Source organism: Stegostoma tigrinum, chromosome 1 (genome assembly GCF_030684315.1).
Source record: "Stegostoma tigrinum isolate sSteTig4 chromosome 1, sSteTig4.hap1, whole genome shotgun sequence".
In the NCBI taxonomy this organism is placed as follows: domain Eukaryota; kingdom Metazoa; phylum Chordata; class Chondrichthyes; order Orectolobiformes; family Stegostomatidae; genus Stegostoma; species Stegostoma tigrinum.
Window position 1 is genome coordinate 35,317,877 of NC_081354.1, and position 20,944 is coordinate 35,338,820.

At 40.8% G+C, this 20,944-nt stretch overlaps 1 protein-coding gene across 3 annotated transcripts; it reads right to left on the bottom strand.

Moving 5' to 3' along the window:
• Positions 1–2,753: 2,753 nt before the first annotated feature.
• On the bottom strand, positions 2,754–20,906 carry bbs12 (Bardet-Biedl syndrome 12). Of its 3 annotated transcripts, none has more exons than XM_048542910.2 (2): positions 20,633–20,906; positions 2,754–6,654 (listed from the first exon to the last, which is right to left on the bottom strand). In XM_048542910.2, exons 1-2 carry the CDS (start codon positions 20,646–20,648, stop codon positions 4,583–4,585), a joined length of 2,088 nt encoding a protein of 695 aa, XP_048398867.1. In that variant the 5' UTR covers positions 20,649–20,906; the 3' UTR covers positions 2,754–4,582. The 3 variants fall into 3 exon arrangements, with proteins under 3 accessions (XP_048398867.1, XP_048398857.1, XP_048398848.1); XM_048542900.2 differs by having other exon boundaries at positions 2,754–6,685; XM_048542891.2 differs by having other exon boundaries at positions 2,754–6,685; positions 20,615–20,906.
• Between the last annotated feature and the right edge of the window lie 38 nt (positions 20,907–20,944).

Below are 20,944 nucleotides of genomic sequence, written 5' to 3' on the forward strand. Positions count from 1 at the left end.
GCAAATATTAATTATTTTGCCCAGAACAATCTTAAGCTATTATGACATAATATTATACCGAGGTTATGGAAGAGTTTGACACAGAGTCACTTCCATAACTCACGCAAAACACAGTTTAGAAGCAATACACAATACTTGATTCTGTTTAGAAAGATTATGCTGTAAAGGGAGGCAACGGTCTAGCATTATTATCACTACTGGATTGTTAATCCAAGTAATATTCGGGGGCCCGGGTTTGAATCCTGTCATAGCTGGAATTTGAATTCCATGAAAACCTGGACCTAAGAGTTTAATGACGACCACGAATGCTTTGCCAATTGTTGGGGAACTTTGTGGTTTTAGTGATCTAAAATAATAGTGAAGATCTCCCTGCATTAAATGTAACAAGTCATTGAAAAATAGTTCAAGTTGTACCAGTAATTTCAGCAACAATTTGTTCTAATGAGAAAGCATGAAAATCCAGGGGAACAGCCACTAACCATTCCTCTGGGGTTTTGCAGATGTGATGGCAGATTTGAGAACTTATGTGAAAAGACTACTGTATGTTTATAAGGAACGTATTTATGATTGCGGGTGCAGGTTATACAGGAATAGCTTGGCTAAGAATACACCTAACTCTGCACCACAACGCTCTAGTATTATTGCCAGAATGGTGGCTGGGCTCATACCCTTTGCAGTATCCAAATCCTTCAGCCATTTCCTGATAGCAAGTGGTATGAAACAAATTGACTGAAGGCTTCTATCTCCAATGTGGTGACCTCAGGAGGACTCTGAGATGGATCATTCATTTGGCATTTCTGGTTGAAGATGGTTGCAAATGCTTTTGTACTGATGTGCACATTTTCTCCATTATTGGGGGATGAGGATATTTCTAAAGTAGTTCCCGCCGGTTCGTTGTTTAATTATTCGCTTCCATTCGACAGTACTAACAAGCTAAAATCTGATCTACTGGTTGTCGGATTGTTTATCTGTGGCTACCACATGTTAGACTACAACATGGAGTCCAGCAGAAAGTGTTGGAGGAACTCAATTGGTCTGGGAGCCTCTGTGGACACAGAAACAGGGTTAATGTTTAAAGTCAAATATGACTCTTCCTCCAAAGGACTTTGTTTATTTTGGATTACCAGCAGCCACAGTATTTTGCTTTGTTATTACAGAGTATAGAAGTAATCCAAGATATTAGAAAGGATATAAAAGGCCTTGGAAGGAAATGTAGATTTCATAAAAGGGTAGGAAGCATTAGAAAGGGTGAAGCAATGATTTATGACAATGGTTCCTAGAATTAAAAAATTCGAGTCACATCGAAAGATTGGAGAAGTGGGATTATTCTTCTTGAAGAGGAGATTTAATAGAGCCATTCAAAAGTCTGTACGGTACAGACAGTAGAGAAACTATTCCTACTGGAGGAAGAATTCAGAGTAGGAGGGTGCAGACTTCAAGTAATTTAGAAAAAAAGTTCTGGTTGACACGAGAGAAAAAAACATTTTTAAGCAGCCCAGGGGGCTGTAGGAATAAGGTCAACTGAAGCATTCAAAAGGAATCTGGATAATCACCTGAAGAAAAATTCTAGAGCTAAAAGGGTGGAGACAGTGGTAATCAGTGAATTGCTCCTTTAGGGGCTGGATGCTAGTATCTGAAATAACACTGGATCAAATTACTGTTGTATCCTGGAGATGGTCATGCTCCAAAGAGTTCTTACCTAAAATAAAACTTGGGATCTTAGTTACGTTTTAAAGCCACAATTTCCATCTTAAATAATATTCCTGCCTGAAGCAACTTAACACTTTGACATCCCCAGAGGTTTTAAAATGGCATTGACTGCATAAATGTGTCAACAACACAGATGGAGACTGACACTCATCTTCTTCACAGGCTCAATGCCAGTTTACAGATGATTACAAATCTGGGAAGTACATTATACTGTTTTTCCACAGTATTTGAGGAACATTGATATAAGAGGAATTTAAAGTACTTAATATTAGCAAAGAAATATTGGAGAAATGAATGAACTAAAGCCCAACAAATCTCCTTGACCCGATAGTTTACATCTGAGGATTTAGAAAAGGTGGCCACAAAGATAGTGTGTGCACCCATTATGATCATCCAAAACTCTGTAGATTATGAAATGGTCCCAAGTTTGTTAATATTACCAAACTATGTGGGAACTTAGACTATGTGGAGGAATAAAAAGTCCATGTGTGACTGAGCAAGAAAGTGGCACGTGGAGTATGACTTAGTAAAATATGTGATGACTTTGGTAGGAAGAAGAGAAAAAATAGCTTTTGTTTTAAAAAAAACTATTAAGTTTTATGTTTAGGCATAATCTAGTATGCTTATACAAGAAGCACAGATGATTAACATGTAGGAACAGCAACCAATTAGAAAGGTAAATGGCATGATCTTTATTACAAAGGGCTGAAGTACAAAAGTATGGAAGTCTTGATGTCCATGTGCAACACTTTGATGAGTCACCACTGGGTGTACGTGCTAAATTAGAGATCAAGTAGAATGTACTAATAAAATTTACAAGGATGACTGGTAGTCTAATTGAACGATATAAGATTCCAAAAGGGCTCAGCAGAGCAGATGCTATGAGGTGATTTCCTCTAGTTGGACAGTCTAGAATCAGTGGGATACAGGCTTTGGGTAGCTATTAGGAATGAAAAGGAATTTTGTCATTTTGTGGGTTACAAATCTTCGGAATTCTCTATTTCTAGATCTTAAGAGAATCTAAAGAAATGAGGATTAGACAGAAAACTAGGGGTCATAGATCAGTTACAATTTTATTGTTCAGCTCAACAGGTTAGAGGGTCTGTATAACCTACTCCTAGTCCTTTTGTTTGGAAGAAGTAATATATCAATTGAAATTATTGTACAGTGTATTGTACACATTGTTAAGATAGATAACAAGTAGCATTCTGAACATTTTAACATTAGGATTCTGTGTGTGCACGACAAAAAAAGTAAATCTTTTAGGTTTGTGGTGTAATTTAGTTTCATTCTTCTTAATCGTAGAAATCAAAGACTAATTTCCTGTCTATCGTAGTTTCACACCAAAGAGCTTATCTACAATTACCAAATCGAAGCAATTATAAAAAACAATATTATATTCTTTTGCATAACACATTCAATTTCCAACGATATGACAGCTGTGGAAAAGTGGGCTTTCATACATACAAAGTAATCTTCTCATCCAAATATACTATTCCATTTAGAACTAGGAAGGGAAGTAATCTTTTCAAAAGTCAAATTAAAATGTCAGTTTGTGGTCATCTGTACTGGTAAATAAATCTGTTCAGAAAAGCAAGTTTATTTAATGTTCATTGTTGTATTTTGAAAAACAATACAAAACGTTACAGGGTTCAGTTTCCTGTTGTTCTTGAATCGTCTATATGACCTAATAAATCACTCAATGGTGTAGTATCTACTTCCTTCAAAATAACTCCATCAAAGTAAGATTCAAATCTTTGGCCAGAATCCTCTGTACATAGATGATCAAGGGTCAGCACCATTTCTGGGATCTGATTCCACTTCAGTGAGATGTATGCTAACTTGAAGAGTTTTCCAGGAGATAGATAATTAAGAGGACATCTCCACCATCTAATTCAGGATGTCAAATGAAGTTCAGAGGCTGGAGCACACAATATCTTGGCAACTACTGTCCCCTCACCCCCAAAAGAACTCACTACTATTGTGAAGACTGTAGGGACATTTCTGTTGTTAAGGGCCAGACAGGTGGAGGAGCAGGGATGTACTGCACCCAAAAGTGCTCATGAAACAAATTTAAGGTTGACCGCATATGGCAATTAGAGATATCCAATTCACCAATTTTATTAGTCAATGGCAAGACTGTGATATGGACAGATACCAGCTTTGCCATTTGATGCCAGTGAGCTCCTCAGTAGCCTAATACTTCATGGGATTCTAACTTTTGAAACCATCTCCTCAGTTGACAAGAACAAACACAATCAAGACAATTGCCTTTGTGATCATCATAATTAGAATACCATTGGAGTTCACCTCCAGCAAAGATGTGTAGTGCACACAATAGTACCTAACATGACATGCAACCATATAGATTACTGCACAGCCTGCACCACTTTGTAACCCAGTTCCCAAAGCAGCAGGAAGATTCTGATCAGTGTGTGACATTTAATATTAGGAAATATTTATATTGGCCATTATAATCAACCTATGAAGAGATGTTACTACACACCTCTGCAGTGGATGGAACTTGAACCCAAGCCTCATGGGACACTAACACTGCACTTATTAGTTAATATACCACAGTTTGCAAATGAATTCCAGCTGTCTATACTTTTACTGTACCAGTTTGCTAATCTGTGTTCTACAACAAGAAATAGAGGTAGTGGCAATCCAACAACAAACCTTTTGCAGTAAATTTAGGGGGACCAAAACCTCCTGTAATGGCCTGAGCACCTCTGATGGCAACTATAAACACTGGCTGTCATTAGCATCTTGCTATCCACATTCATGACCAGGCTAAGGTTTCAATCCGTTTGTACCCATATGTCTTTCTTCCATATTGCTAACTGCATACTTGCTGGGCTTGTGATCCATGTTATAGGAATGTTCCTTGTCCTGTGTAGGCTTCAGCTTTGGTGCCAGTGATAATTTCAGCATCTGCTCGCAGTACCAGTAACACTAAATTCAAAGCCCTTCGCCAAGCTTCTAGCTTGACTGTTACATTGTCATAGACCTCATAATCAAAGCAGTCATCGCTCACAGTGCTACAGGAAGCTTTGCATGGTATACCGACTTTCTCAAAGTGCTCTGATAACTCTGAAATGACAGGAAGTACTCCATCACTTTTGTGAAGGCACTTCTGCACTTCTGACAAAGCATCTAGTGGTGCTTCGTACATGCCTGTATTAAACATGGCAGTCACAAGATACTCAGTCAAGCCATCAGCCAAGGCTTGCAAGACTTGTGATTTGAATGATAACGCAGTTTCTGCAAACCATGAACAATGATGAGTTCCAATGCAACTTGTTTCATTAATTCCAGGGTTGCAAGGAGAATTTTTAAATATTTGTTGTTTTAAATGGCAGAGACAGGCAAGTTCAGTGGCCCCCGCACCAGGAAAGACTCGTCTTTCACTAAGGGTATGTTTTAGACGGTATGCACAAGTCCAGAATTGGTCCACTAACATCTGCAGCTTACAGCTTAAGGGGCTACAAAGCACTACTGTGATCACAGCAGTTTTACATGTATTTATCTGAACTGCAAATCTTTCTCCCAAATTTGGTGTATTTCCATGTCCAATTTTCCAGAAACTTAGATGTGCTCCAGTTCCCACGCAATTCTCTTTTACTTGTGTAATATAAGTTACATGGATACCTTCCATAGCTTCTGCAAATCTTTGAAAGACAGGTTCTTTAACTTCTTGAATAACTAAAATCTTTTCTTGTAGGCACTTATTCATTAAATGTGGAGATGTTAGTCCTTTTACCAGAATCAAATTAATGCGAAATTTATGAAGTATATCCATTGTTGAACGTAACCATTCTTCTTCAAAATTTTTGGAAATGTCCTCAATAGTCTGAGTGACGACTTTTACACCTGAAATTCTGTTGAATCCTGGATGATGGTACTTAATTGTCAAGTCTCCACTTATAAATATGGTATGGAGAGGCAAAGTTGCCAAATCCTGGATAATTTTAGACTGATCATCTGAAATTAATGTGACAAAACCAGGACTAACACAAGACTCATGCTCAGGTGGTCCCGGCAAGAAACATGTAACCAATTTATCAACGTCAAATTCTGGGAGAGTTCTGCTCTTAATACTTTCTTGCAAAATACTTTGAGTCTGAATTTTGTAAGCCTCTATTGCTAACTTCATCATCTTACGGTTTCCATGGCTCAGTGATAAAGCCAGAGCTGTAAAGCTTGCAGAATCAGCTGGAGTGGAAGATGAATCCTCTCGAATACTATTTGACAAATCCGGCAATGTTTCTTCCTGACTGTTTATACTTGAATTCACAAAGTGTCGGCTCATATTTGTTCTTGCTTTTAGTTGGTTGCATGTATAACTTGGGTGACTTTGGTCCGAAGAGGCATGAGTAATTGCATCACTTGAAATAAAGGAGCCTTTCTCACTGCTAATGCTGTAGTTGTTTCTGCAATTCATTTTTATTGATATATTTGACTGTAAGTTAGCATGTTCCTTTACAACTGATTGCATTTCATTTGTCAGATGGGTGGGAAAGCTCGTTAAAAGACACGATAATCTCTCAGCTTTATTCATTCGTGAGTTTTCCAAAGTGCTGTCTATGGATATCTGATGCGATATTAGTACGTCAAAGCAATGTTCTAGTCCTTCATACATCTCAGATACAATGGTAGGAATGGGAATCCCTTGCTTTATACAATTCAAAACCGCTTTACTCCATGCTCCAGTAAGGAACAGGAGAGTGGAGGTTCCAGTTTTATATTGTTTATGGTGTGCTTGTACTGCTTCATTCAACAACTGTCCTACCGGACAATCCAACTGCAGATTCTCCAGAAGTCTGAAGGCAGAGCAAATCACAATAGTTTCACTAGTGTCATCATCTACAATGAACTTGTAGTACTTTACTGGGCCAAGCAATGAACTTCCTGATGCAGCCACTGCAGAGATCTGTTCCAGGCCTAGGTGAGATTTACGATTTAGTAAGTTGCACTGTATTCCAACAGACCATAAAGAAAAAAGAAAATCAAAAATATAATCAGAGAGTCAGAATTTTGTCAATTTAATCCTTTTCATCACCCACTATTCAATGAAATCATGGAAATGTGTATCATGTGTGTCTTTGCTGTTGTGATATCAATACACTAAGACATATTACAGTACGAAGTCTTGGAGATTTAAAATGTGAGCAATGATTGATAAAGACAAATAAAGTTGCCTGTATGGCAAAGTACAGAGCATTCAGAACAAAATTTGGGATACGGAAGCAATCAGATTTTTTAGCAAAGACCCAAATATAGACACCCGAAAAGTGGCTAAATAAAGAATAAAACAGCTATATAGTCAAGCAATTTAAAACATTGATCAAAAATTGATATGGGAAGAACGACTTTCAGTGCATGGGGACCGGCACACCACTGAGGTAGAAGGAAGCTGTTCCCGTCAGAACGGATTCATGTGAAACATGCGGGTACCTGTGTCCTGCTTAATTAAATAATTCGAGCTGCGGAGACAGCTTTAACTTGTTTGGAAGGGACAGGAGAGGACTAGGGAGGGGAAGGATACATGGAATCATAGAACCTGCCCCTCAGCCCACTGAGTCTGCACCATCCCTTTGAAAAATATCCTACCCAGATCCAGCACCCCACCATATCTCATAACCCCAAATTTCCCATAACCATCTAGCCTGCATATCTCTGGACTGTGGGAGGAAACCGGAGCACCTGGAGGAAACCCATGCAGACAAGGGGACACACGCAAACTCCACTCAAACAGTCACCCAAGGGTGGAATTGAATCCAGGTCCCTGGTGTTGCGAGGCAACAGTGCTGCCACTGAGCCACTGTGCTGTCCTAATGATACAAAGATAGGTGAAAGGGTAGCTGGTGAGGATGACACTACAAGTTTACAGAGGATATGAGCATATTAAGTGAGTGGGCAAAAACTTGGCAGATGAAATATCATGTGGGAAAATGTATGGTTAGCACATTGGCAGGAAGAATAGAAAATCCGAACATGAACCTCAACATTAAGAAAGCCGGCATCCAAACTCACTTGGTAAAAGGGAACGCAAACGGTTTACTGGACTTTTATTTCAAAGGGAATGGACTATAAAAAGGGAGGTCTTGCTAAATCTATTCCCATTATCTCTGATACAAGTTGGACACATATCTGGAATACTGTAAACAGTTTTGGTCATAGAGTCATACAGCAGGGAAATAGACCCTTAAGTCCAACTTGTTCACGCTGACTAAGTTTCTCAAACTAAACTAGACCCAGTTGCCTGTGTTTAGCCCATATCCCTCTTAACCATTCCCAATCATGTACTGTGCAAATGTCTTTTAAATGTTGTAACTGTATCTGCAACTACCAGTTCTTCTGGAAGTTCATTCCATATACAAACCACCCTTGGTGTGAAAAAATTGCCCCTTAGGTCCCTTTTAAATCTTTCTCCTCTCACCTTAAAAATGTGCTCTCTAGTTTTGAACAGCCCCACCCTAGGGAAAAGATCTTTGCTATTATATTAGAACATAAGAAATAGGAGCAGGAGTAGGCCATGTGGTCCATCAAGCCCGCTCCACAATTCAATAAGATCACGGCTGATCTTTTCACGGATTCAGCTCCATTCACTCACTCATCCGCCCACCCATTCACCCACTCACCATTACCCTTAATTCCTTTGCGCTCCAAAAATCTATCTTTGCCTTAAAAACATTGAACAAGGTAGCCTCAACTGCTTCACTGGGCAAGAAATTCCACAGATTCACAACCCTTTGGGTGAAGAAATACCTTCTCAACTCAGTCTTGAATCTGGTCTCCTTTATTTTGAGGCTATGTGCCCTAGTTCTAGTTTCAGCCACCAGTGGAAACAACCTTCCTGCTTCTATCTGATCTACTCCCTTCATAATTTTATATGTTCCTGTAATATACCCACTGATACTTCTAAATTTCAAAGAGTATTATCTCAGTCTACTCAATCTCTTCGCATAAGCCAACCCTCTCAACTCCAGAATCAACCTAGTGAACTTCTCAGCAACCCCTCCAATGCCAGTACATCCTTTCTCAAATAATGAAATCAAAACTCTACTCAGTAGTCCAGGTGTGACTATACCTATACAGCTGTAGCATAAGCTCCCTATTTTTCAACTCTATCCCTGTAGCAATGTAGGACAATATTCCATTTGCCTTCTTAATTACCTGCTGCACCTGCAAAACAACTTATTGTGATTCATGCACAAGGAGACCCAAGGTTTGTCTGCACAGCAGCAGGCTGCAATTTGTCACCATTGAGAAGAACGAGTTTCAGTTTGTCACCATTTAATTAACAGTCCATTTTGCTGTTACTCCTGCCAAAATAGATGACCTAATGTTTACCAACACAGAACACTATCAGCTAGACCCTTACCCAGTCACAACCTATCTACATCCCTCTGCAGACATTTTGTGTCCTTCGCATACTTTGCTCTACCACTCATTTTAGTGTCATTGGTGAACTTTGATACACCATACTCGGTCCCCAACTCTAAGTCATCTATGCAATTTGTAAACAACAGCAGTTCCAACACTGATTCCTAAGACACACCACCAGCCACTAATTGTTAATCAGAAAAATATCTATTTATGCTCACTTCTTGATTTCTGTCAGTTCACCAATCTTCTATCTATGCTAATACAATACCTGTAATGCTGTGCACCTTTATTTCATTTGCCTTATCAGTCCCTCTCTTGATTTAATAAACCTCTACAAGGCCACTCCTCAACTTCCTATGCTCCAGTGAAAAACGTTCTAGCTTATCCAGCCTCTCCCTAAAATTCAAGCCCTCCAGTTCTGGAAACATCCTGGTAATTTTTTTCTGAATCTCTCCAATTTAATAATATCCTTTCTATAGCAAGACAACCAGAACTGCACACAATACTCGGAGTGGCCTCAGCAACACCTTATACAACCTCAACATGACTCAACTCTTTTACTCAATGGTCTGAACAATGAAGGTAAGCATGCTAAATGCCTTTTTAACCACCCTGCCTACCTGTGCTGCAACGTTCAAAATACTATGTACCTGAACCGTTATGTTTCTCTATTCAACAACAAAAGAGCAGTTTCACCAGGTACTGGTATGACGAGTTTTTTATTAATGAGTAGAGATTGAATAAGTTGGACTTCCATTCATTGGAGTTTGGAAGAATGAGAGGAGATGTTTTCAGCCATGCCAAGATTATTAGGCGTTTGATGGGGTGGATGCAGAGAGTTTGTCTACCTTTATGGGACAGTCTAGAACTAGAGGGCATAAACTCAAGTGTCAGGGGCCATCTACTTAAAACAAAGAATCGCAGAGGATAGTCAATACCACAGAGGGCTATTTTAGGCTGGGTCATTAAGTATATTCGAGGTTGAGATAGGCAGTTTTTCTTTTAAATCAGCAAGGGGATCAAGGTAAGGCAGGAAAGTGGAACAGAGGATTATCAGATTGGCCATGGTCTCATTTAATAGAGGAGTGCTACTTCTGCGTCTTTTGGTGGACAGTCAAATATTGAAAGATATGACCTACTAAAATAAAGGTCAGCAGAACAAAAAAGAAAGTGGTTGGAATACTGGAGATAAAGGCAAGACAGAGTACAGGAATGCTAGCTTAGACAGACTGCTTAGTGGCATGGTGTAAGGAAAACAATTGCTCCCTCCATGTCAGCAAAATGGAGGAGGTGGTCATAGACTTCAGGACGTGGAGTGGAGAACACACTCCTGTCTGTATCAATGATGCTGAGGTGGAGATGGTTGAGAGCTTCAAGTTCCTAGGAATAAATACCACCAAAGATCTTTCCTGGTCCATCCACATCAAAGCTACAGACAGGAAAGCACACCAAAGCCTCTACTTTCTCAGAAGGTTAAAGAAATTCTGCACATCCACAATGACTCTTACCAATTTTTACTAGATGCAATCACAGCTTGATATGGCAACTGCTCTGCCCAAGACCACAAGAAATTACAGTATTGTGAATGCAGCCCTGTACATCACAAATTCCTTCCATTGCCTGAATCTACATTTCCTGCTACCTCTGAAAAACAGCCAACATAATCAAAGCCTTCTCCATCTTAGTTATACCCTTTTCCAATGGGCAGAAAATACAACAGTTTGAAAACACGCACCAACATATTCAAGTACAGCTTCTATACCACTGTTATCAGACTTTTGAATGGACTGCTCATATGAGAGTTGATCTCTCCCTGCATTTTCTCTGTAGCTGGAACACTGTATTCCGTTCTATTACCCTGATGTACTTTTGTAAGGGACGAATTGTCTGCTTAGCATGTAAAACAATGCTCCAAATCAAAATAAAACTTAGACAAACTAGCATCAAGATAGCAAGATTCCATATTGATGGAGATGAAAAATGAGAAGAGATCCATTACATTATTGAGGGTATTCTACAGTCAACCAACCAGTGGGAGAAGAAACATGCTAGGAAATCTATGAAGTGAGCAAGAGACATAGAATAATAATCATATGGTATCATATAATTCCCCACAAATGGGAAGAACAGGTCAGAAAAGGGGACAGTAAATGGAAGTTTAAACAGTGTACAACACTCCCTTCTTAGACAGTATGTAAGAAGCCCAACAAATGGGAAGTAAACCAGAGTCGGTAAGAGTAGCAAATGTAGCAGAAATACTCGGCACAATGATAATGACAAAATTATAAGGTTTAACATAGAAAAGTATAAAAGGCATAAATACACTTGAGATAACCAAAGCAATACAAAATATAATATAAAATAGCAGTGGGGGAAAAGATTGAAAAGTTCAGGAGAAACATCATTCAGTAAAGTGCAAGAATTAGCCAATAATGAGATGTGAGAGATGAATAAAGAAAGGTTTCAAAATTAAAACTTAAGTATTGTAAGTGTGTATGCTGTAAGAATAGGATGACAAAAGGGAATATAACCATAAGATAGAGGAACAGAATTAGGTCATTCAGCCCATTAAATCTGCTCGACCACTCGATTACAGCTGATATGTTTCCCAACTACATTTCCTGCCCTCTCATTGTAACCCTTGATCCCCTTTCTAATCTAGAACCTATTCATCTTTGTCTTGAAGATACTACATGGCTTGGTTTCCACAGCTCCCTTCAGCAAAGAGTTCCAAAAACTCACCACTTTGGCTGAAGAAATTTCTTTTCATCTCAGTTCTAAAGGGTTATCGCTTCATTCTGAGGCTGTGTCCTTGAGTCCTAGTCTCCCTATGTTCACTCTAACCAGCTCTCTCAGTATTCTGTAAATGTCAATGAGATATCCCACTCCCAAGTCCTTCTAACCTCCATAGAGTACAGACCTCAGGTCCACAACCGCTCCTTGTGTGACATGCCTTCATTCCTGGAATCCTTCTCGTAAACCTCCTCTCGATCCCTCCAAAGCCATTACATCCTTCCTTAGACATAGAGCTCAAAACTGCTCACAATATTCCAAATACAGACTGACCAGAACCTTGAACAGTCTCAGCATTATATCCCTGCTTTTGCAACGTAGCCCTCTTGAAATTAATGCTAACATTGCATTTGCCTTCCTAACAGCTAAATTAAGCTGAATGTAAACCTTACGAGAATCCTGAACTAGAAATCCCAAGTCCTTTTGTGTTTCAGATTTCTGAATCCTTTCCCCATCTAGAAAATAGCCTACACTTCTATTTTTCCCACTTTCCCACACTGGATTCCATCTGCCACTTCTTTGCGCATTTTTCTTAGCCTTTCCCACAAAAATACCTTGCAAGAACTGTGACAAACACTACATTGGACAAACAGGCAGAACGCTAGCCACCAGGATACATGAACATCAACTAGCCACAAAAGGACATGATCCACTATCACTAGTATCCTTACATACAGATGAGGAAGGATACCACTTTGATTGGGACAACACATCCATCCTAGGACAAGCCAAACAGCGACATGCACGAGAATTCCTAGAAGAATGGCATTCCAACCGGAACTCCATCAACAAACACACAGATTTGGAGCCAATCTACCATCCTCTGAGAAAAATAACAGGAAATGACATCACCAATGCAGGAAATGACATCACCAACCCAAGGAAACCTAAACAGATAAATAGAAAGCGGGACATAACACCAGCACTTCACCGGAGGCTCACTGATGATGTTACCTAGAATGGTGACGAAACGTCTGAAAACGAACCTTCCAGCTCAGCGAGCAAACTCACATCCAGAACCTCAACCTGAGCTACAAATCTTCTCAAAACTCGCTTTCCCACTTCTTCAACAGTACCTGTCCCTCCACTGATCTTTGCGTCATCAGCAAACAATACCCTCAGCTCCTTCATCCAGACTGTTAACGTATAATGTGAATACTTGTGGTCTCAACACAGGTCCCTGCAGATCTCCACTCTCTGTCATCCTGAAAAGTACCCCTTTATCCTATTCTGTGCCTTCTGCCAGTCAACGAATCCTCTATCCATGCCAGATCCTTGTCCCTAACACCACTGAAGTCTCCTGTGCAGCACATTGTCAAAGGTCTTTTGGAAATCCAAATAGATCATGTCCACTGGCTCTCCTTTGTCTAATTCCGTGTTACCTGCTCAAAAGAACTCTAACAGATTCCTCAGGCATGACCTCCCTTGATGAAGTTGACTCAGCTCTATTTTATCATGTTCTTCCAGGTGCTCCACAGTCTCATTTTCATTAATAGCCTCTAAAATTGTACCAATGACCAAGGTCAGGCTAACCAACTATAATTTCACATCTTCTGCCTCTCTCTCCCTTCTTAAATAAGGGTGTTATATTAGGCATTTTCCAGTCCTTTAGGGTCCTCCCTGAATCCAGTGATTCCTGAAAGATGACCACTAATGTTTTGACAATCTCCTCAGCTATCTTCTTCAGAATTCTGGGGTGTAACTCATCTAGTCCAGGTAATTTATCCAACTTTAGACCTTTCAGCCTCCCAATTCCTTCTCATAATGATGAGACTACTACACTTATCTCTGGAAAGGAAGGATTTAAAATGGACGTAAGGGACAACTTTTTTCATACAGAGGGTAGAATTAGCTGCTAGACGAACTGGTGAACGCTGGTACAATCACAACATTTAAAAGACATCTGGATAGGTATATGAATACGAAGGGCTTAGATGGATAAGGGCTAAATGATGGCAAATGGGATTAGATTAAGTTAGGACAGCTAGTCAGCACGGACAAGTTAGACTGAAGGGTCTGTTTCTGGGCTGTAAATTTCTATGACTCTAAGTGGTCCAATGTCCACTCTTGCCTCTCTTTTACCTCTACATATCTGAAAGAACCATTTTACATTACTAGCTACTTTAGTCTCATATTTCAACTTTTAACTCCCTTATTGTTTTTTTAAGTAGCCCTCTGGTAGTTTTTAAAAGCTTCCTAATCCTCTGGCTTCCCACTAATCTTCATCATACTGTATGCGTTTTGTTTTACTTTAATGCTATCACTGCGTTTCCTCAACAGCCATTGTTGTCTTGTCCTCTCTTCGTATGTTTGTTCTTCCTTGGAATGAATTTCTGCTGAGCCCTCTGATTTATCCCTGGAAACTCCTGCCGTTACTGACTTATCATCTTCCTTGCTAGGCTCCCTTTCCAATCAACTCTGGCTGGGTTTCCTCATGTGTTTGAAGTTACTTTTACTCAACAATAATACTGTTACATCTGATTTCATCTTCTCCCTCTCAAACTGCAGGGTGATTTCTATCATGCTCTGCTCACTGACCCCTAAGGGTTCTTTTACCTTAAGCTTTCCAATCAAGTTTACCCCATTACACATCACCAAATTCAGAACTGCCAGTTCCCTATTAGGTTCTATCACCAGGTGCTCGAATAAAAAAAATTTATAGACATTCCACAAATTTCTTTTCTTGGGATCTGCTGCCAACTTCACTTTCCTTATCTACCCGCATATTGAACTCCCCCATGATTATTGTAATAGCATTTTTCTTACATGCCTCCATCTATCTCCAGATTTATTTTCTGCCTCAAATCCTGACTACTGCTAGTGGGCATATAAATAACACCCATCAATTCTACAATGCTCTACACTTCCTCAATTCTACACTTAGATTTTACCCCTTCTGGCCCTACATTGTTCTGTCAATTTAATTTCATTTCTCACTGACAAGATGATCCTACTCTCCCAACTCGCATATCTGCCTCTCCCTGTGAGAAGATGCTTGTCCTTAGATATTTAGATCCCAGCCCTGATCGCCTCACAGCCATGTCTCTGGGAGCCCCACAATATTGTATTAGCCAATTTCAATCTGTGCTTTAAGTTAAATTACTATTCTTCGTTTACTGCAGACATTTAAGTACAACATCCTCAGTCCTTTGTTGACTGTCCCCCTTCTCATTGTCCCTTTCCCTTGACCCCTATCTGCTATGCCTGAAGTTAGACTTTCCACACTCTGTCTCCTCTTATGTTCTGAAAACCTCAATAAACTCTCCTGAGTCGAAACAATTAAGAATGTAAACAATAGCCCTCTGTCCTCTGACTGTCCTCAACAGTTGCCAAGTAAACCGCCACCCTGCCAAGACAGTGACTGTTGCTTGGGAAGTGTACATGTGGACAGCAGACTGTAAATCCTGCTGATGTCATCGGCAAATCCACGTGAGCAATCAGACATGAGGAACTTCAGGGATGTGGCAACCTTGAGGTCCAGTGGCACTACATGCCCATCTGGCCAAATGGTAACAAGGTCTTGCTCCAAGAGGTTGCAGAAGTCAACAGTGATCTGCTCAGAAGGCCTAAGTCTTCTGTTGCTCTTTTTAAGTAAACTGACATGCTATCTAAAAAGCCAATGTTGGCAGCAGTGCCTCCTTCAACGTGAAACTTTGCCAATCCCCTTGTTTTGTTAGGTGGAACATGTTTGAGAATCATAGAAAAGAGCAGAAGTAGGTAATTTGATATCTCAAGCCTGCCTTGCTTTTATGTAAAATTGTGGTTGATTCATTTTGTTTGACTGCACCTCAGAAACATCGATTTCCCCATAAATCTGTCCAAGTCAGCTTTGAATATATTCAATGACATAGCCTTTGCTGCACTTTGGACAGCTGAATTTAAAAAACCTAATGCTGCAGTGGAAGAAATTTCTCCTTGTCTCAGTCTTAAATGGAAGTTTTTTTTTAAAAACCATGACCTTTATTTCTGGATTCCCCCAAAAGAAGGAAATATCTTCTCAGCATTTACCCTTTTATTCAAGAGATCACTTCTCATTCTTTTGAACTCCAATGAGTACAAACTCAATATGCTTAAGCTTTCTCCACAAAATAATCCCTTCATCTCAGGATGCACCTTCTCTAAGCCTTAGCACAACTTGCTCACTTTATCTCAATCTCTGTTGCAATAAAGGCCAATCACATTTCTACTTACTTACTGTTTATTCATGCCAACATTTTGAGATTCATGTTTAACAGCACCCAGATCCTCTGCAGCATTTTGCGGTGAATCTCCACTAAATGCTCTGCTTTTCTGTTCTTTCAGCTAAAGTGGACAACCTGACATTTTTCCACATTACATTTCATTTGCCATTTTTTCTCTTACTCACTAATCCTATTTACATACTCCTTTGCATGCTCTTTGCAGCTTCCTCATATCTCTCTTTCCTACCATCTTTGTACTGTTAGCACATTTGGCTACAATAATCAGTCTCTCCTTCCATGCTACCAATACATGGTTATAAATAGTTGAGGTCCTGCATTGAACCCTAACGCATTCACCAATTAGTTTGCCACGTTCAAAGTGACTCATTTATCCTTTATTTTGTTTTCTGTTTGTTGGCCAATCTCCTATTCACACACTAACATCACCCTAACACTATATCTACTGACTCCCCTTTTCTGTGTTTTACATCCCGTAAGAGTGCTGGGCTCTCAATAATCTAAATCAATGATTTAAATGTAGGAGACCACATGAGTGGTTGTTATGGTTGTGCTGAATCATACTCATTTATTTTTATTTGTGCTATCAGATAAAGAGCCTTTACTTCTGTCTCTTTGCTATTTATCCCAACTGACCTTATTTGCAAGACCATTCTTATGTTTGTACACTCCATCCTTTCCTGCCACACTTTGGTTATTGTTGATGTATTTCCATCATGCAATCAAGACATTTGTCTTGTTCTTTCTTCTTATCTTTTTGAATCTTCCCCTCATGAAAGCCCGACCCCAAATTCTTGAAAGCCTTTTCTACAGTTCCACTTATACAATTTGCCAGGACAGCAGTCTCAGTGATTCAGGTGAAAACCGATCCAATGGTAAAGCTCCCTCTTTTTCCAGTACTGGTGCCAGAGTCCCACAAATAAAACTTATTTATTCTAAGCTTGCATTCAATTCTCTTATCAGAAATTGCCTTGTTACAATTTGCTTCTGTACACCTGGTGATTTTGGCCACTGCTGCTGCCCTTCTTGTTTTTTAAACAAAGGTCCCAAGCTAGAGCTCCACAAACTGGTGCCATATTGCAAAAAAAAACTCACGGCAGGAAATACAGATCAAAGTTTAAAAAAAATCCAAGTGTGATGAAATCACTTCCAAAGAATTAGACCGCTATAAAGCAATGAAAAGTCACTCTCAGAACAAGTCCTGGAAGCACAATCCTTAAACAGAGACAAGCATTTCACCGTGCTGTTTCAGTGTTTTAAAGGGTTTATAGTCTGTCAATTTCACAGAATGATGAATCGCGTCCCAGGCTCTCATATTGTTGACACTGACAAACTCCAAACACGCCCCGGAAGTCCATGCACTATCTGCAGAAGACTATAGTTTTCTCACTGCCAAAGCAAAAACTGACTGGCCTGAAATTGCTGGCCTTATCTTTTATACCTAAGAATTTGCAATTCTCCAGTCCTTTAGCACCATCCTGGATCACTTTAGGACATACATTCTTTTCAGCAATCATCAATGTTCAATAATGCCAGCACACTATTTTCTGAACAAGAGTTGTCAGGAATACTTAGTACCCAGTCCAGCCCTTTTTATAGACAGATTTCTGACTTACATTCTTCCACATCTACCTGAGTCTCCAGCTCCCCGATATTCTTTACCATATTGCATGTCTACAGCTATGCATGGTAAACCTGATTTTGACCTGTTGCATCCCGTCTCTGGTCTGACCCATTTGGTACCTAACTATTTACGACTCTAGTACACCAAGTCTCCTAGTTCATTGAACACCTTGCTTCCATTCCATAGAACTGAGTTTAAACCCTCCCCAGTTGTACTTACAACACATCTTGGAAAGATAATGGGCTGTTCAGATGCAGCGCAACTGACCTATATAGATTGCACCTCCCCAAAATCAGTCCAGAAGGTTCACCTTCCTGCACACTCTCTCCAGTCATTCATTCACATGCTCTATCCTCCTATTACCCAGGGAAATACCATTCACTTGCCTACATGTCTCACATCAACTTAGATGGGAACAGAGTAACAGGACTGCATGTAAGGGTCTTGCTTGGATCTCATCCCCAACTATCTACTTTCCTTTTTCTTTTTACTTCTGCTCTTTATTTTCTTTTTCTTTTCTTTGGCAGGTTAGTTGGCAGCATTGGCACAAGCGACAGTGGGCCGTGCACAGAAACGGCAGCAGCTTCCTGGCAGTCAAAGTGGATGCTGCTCCTCCTAGTGATTTGTGGCGGCAGCAGCAGCAAGGACATCCTCCCTGCATTCGGGGCTAGGGGCAGCTTCTTCAAGACGGCAGTGAGGTGCTACCTCGAAAGAATGTGCCCGGAACTAGATTCTTGGCATTATGGCAACCTGGCCTGGCAGTGGAGCCAGAGACTCTTGATTGCAGTCGGTCCAATGAAGGGCACTCCTGGAGCCGTCAAGGTGGCAGCTGCAACGTGGTAAGCCTGGAGTGGGGACTCCTGACATCATCGAGGCAGCAGCGGAGCCACAGACTCCTGGTTGCAGTAGGCCGATAGTGGGGACTCCTGGCATTGGCAAGGTGGCAGAACACCTGGAGCAGGGACCTCTGGTGTCATTGAGGGAGCAACAGAACCAGGAATGCCTGGTTGCAGGTGCCATACGCCTGGATCGGGGACTTCTGGTTATTGGCAAGGCAGTGACAGCCAGCGACTCCTGGGGCACTGTGCCTCAGATGACAGGAGATGGGGCAAGTGTGGATTCAATCTGGGACTTGGACTCAGTGAAGTGGGCCCAGCAGCGAAGAGATGGCATCTAAAGAGAGGCGACGTTTACATTGGTGGGTCCAGCACAGGTGGTGGCGAGGCAGTGAAGGAGGGTAGTGACACAGGTGTCATCGGTGCACTGGTTCAGGACTCATGTTGGAGGCACCAGAATAAAGACAGATTCTCTTTCAGATGTATCTTTTGACTCTTTTAATACCTAAACTATTCAAAATGTGGCAAAGATTGAAGCTTTTCACTAAATTTTGGTGTATTATTCACTGTAAAATGCAAATGACAATAAACCCTTCAATTCAATTAGGGGAGATGTTCTAAAATTTTAGCCATTAGTCCTAATCTTTGGTTATCTAGTGCAGAAAGATGGGGTAGATCTTTTTTAAAAAAGGTCTTCTTTGAGAGCCAGTTATCGGTCTGGGATGGACACACAGTAATCCACCAGTGACTCTAGAACTGTATGAAATAAAAATGGAAACAGAGTTAACAGGCTTGGTTTTCAATATGTGGCTGGGGAGTGGGTGGGTGGAATGTTTAGCACAGGTTGCTGGACAGCTCATTTGCAATGTAAAGGGATGCCAACAATATAGGTTCAATTCCCACATTGACTGAAGTTAATATGAGGATTCTCTTTCTCAACATCTCCTGTCATCTGAGGCACAGTGACCCTCAGGTAAACTAGCACCAATCAGCTCTTGCTGTGGTCTGGTAGGACTTAGACACAACCCAAGGTACAAATCCTTACCAACACTTTAAAGGGCTTTGGCAACTTTACCTTTTATTTGTGGGTCAAGAAGTTGGGTGTTGGCACGCTTTGAAAAAGTGCTCCCAAATCAAATTGTAAATTTCTATGTCTTCAAAATGGTTATCTTCATTGGGATTGTGAGGTGGAGGTTGTGAAGTAACATCGAAGAGCATGGTAACGGGCTGACAGGACTGGTGAGTTGAACATTACAAACATAGGATGCTTTGTAAGTCTGCCCTCACAACTCAACTACTTTCCACATTGCTGCTTCCTCCACTACGCACTGCACCCCAACAGACGAACAACTCACCCAACTCCACCCCACTTCAGGCACTCAATCCTGAGCTTCTCTACTTAAACCTCCCATCTACCCCTCTCACTTAGGGTCAGCTCCACTCACTCAACTCTTACGATTCCCACAGGAGCTTTTGCTTCACGCTCCAATTGACGCAGTCCCAGATTTGGGGTCGCCACTCTTTCCCTCACTCAAGCAGGTACCAAACTTTGACAATTTAACCTTCCTGAATGCTGACCGTCAGCCAACATTTCCTACCGTTGAGGAGTCGATATGTGCGGGTGCTGTGTGTTTGCATAAACACCAAAGATATCAGCGTAGAGGTAAGTGGAAAGTTGCCTCTACAGTATCCCACTCGCTGTTCGAAATGGTGACCCGGGAAGTCAATGTACAGGCCACAATATAAAATTACGGTATATACCCTGGGTCAGTTGGTCATCTTGCAATTCAGATCAAAAATTAAATCCAACATTGCTGCTCAAAGACTTTTACCAGAACACAATGATCATATTAACATGGCCAGGTGTGTTAAACTTTCACGGGGGTCGTAAATTAGGTTTTGTGTTGGGAGTATGATCGGATTGGTGTCTCCTCATGAACAGACTTGTAAATGTCCTTTCTTCCTCATGACGATGCGTTACTTCCATAGGCCAATTACTGCAGACAGCAGAGCGGAAACCACACCTTCAGCCAGCTCAGAGTCCGAGCTGCAGACATTACCTGTGAATAGCTGGTTACCTGCTCCATTTCTCATGCAGCCGCCTCCGGAACCCAGGTAGTTCTCAGGACATAATAAACCGCCTTTTGGACCAAAGTCTCCGTTTTAAACAACGGAAATGACGCATGTAAGCTGTTAGTCGCACAAGTGTTAGCCAAAAATATGTTTAAATCATTAAATAAAAACGACTACCAAAATATAAGATCTGCACAGTTGTTGATGTTTTGGTGCGTTTCCGCATGCCTGCGGCCTGTTTGAGCGGGTTGCTGCGATACCAACCGCGCGCTTTCCCCGCCAGCTCTGACGTCATGGGTCGCGCCCACTCTCGAAGA

Bases quoted from the DNA above. Each gene is read 5' to 3' on its own strand.
- bbs12 (XM_048542891.2), bottom strand. From the start codon at position 20,641: ATGGAGCAGGTAACCAGCTATTCACAG. The intron at 6,686-20,614 runs GTAATGTCTGCA...GTTGGAATACAG, and splicing joins AGGTAACCAGCTATTCACAG to TGCAACTTACTAAATCGTAA.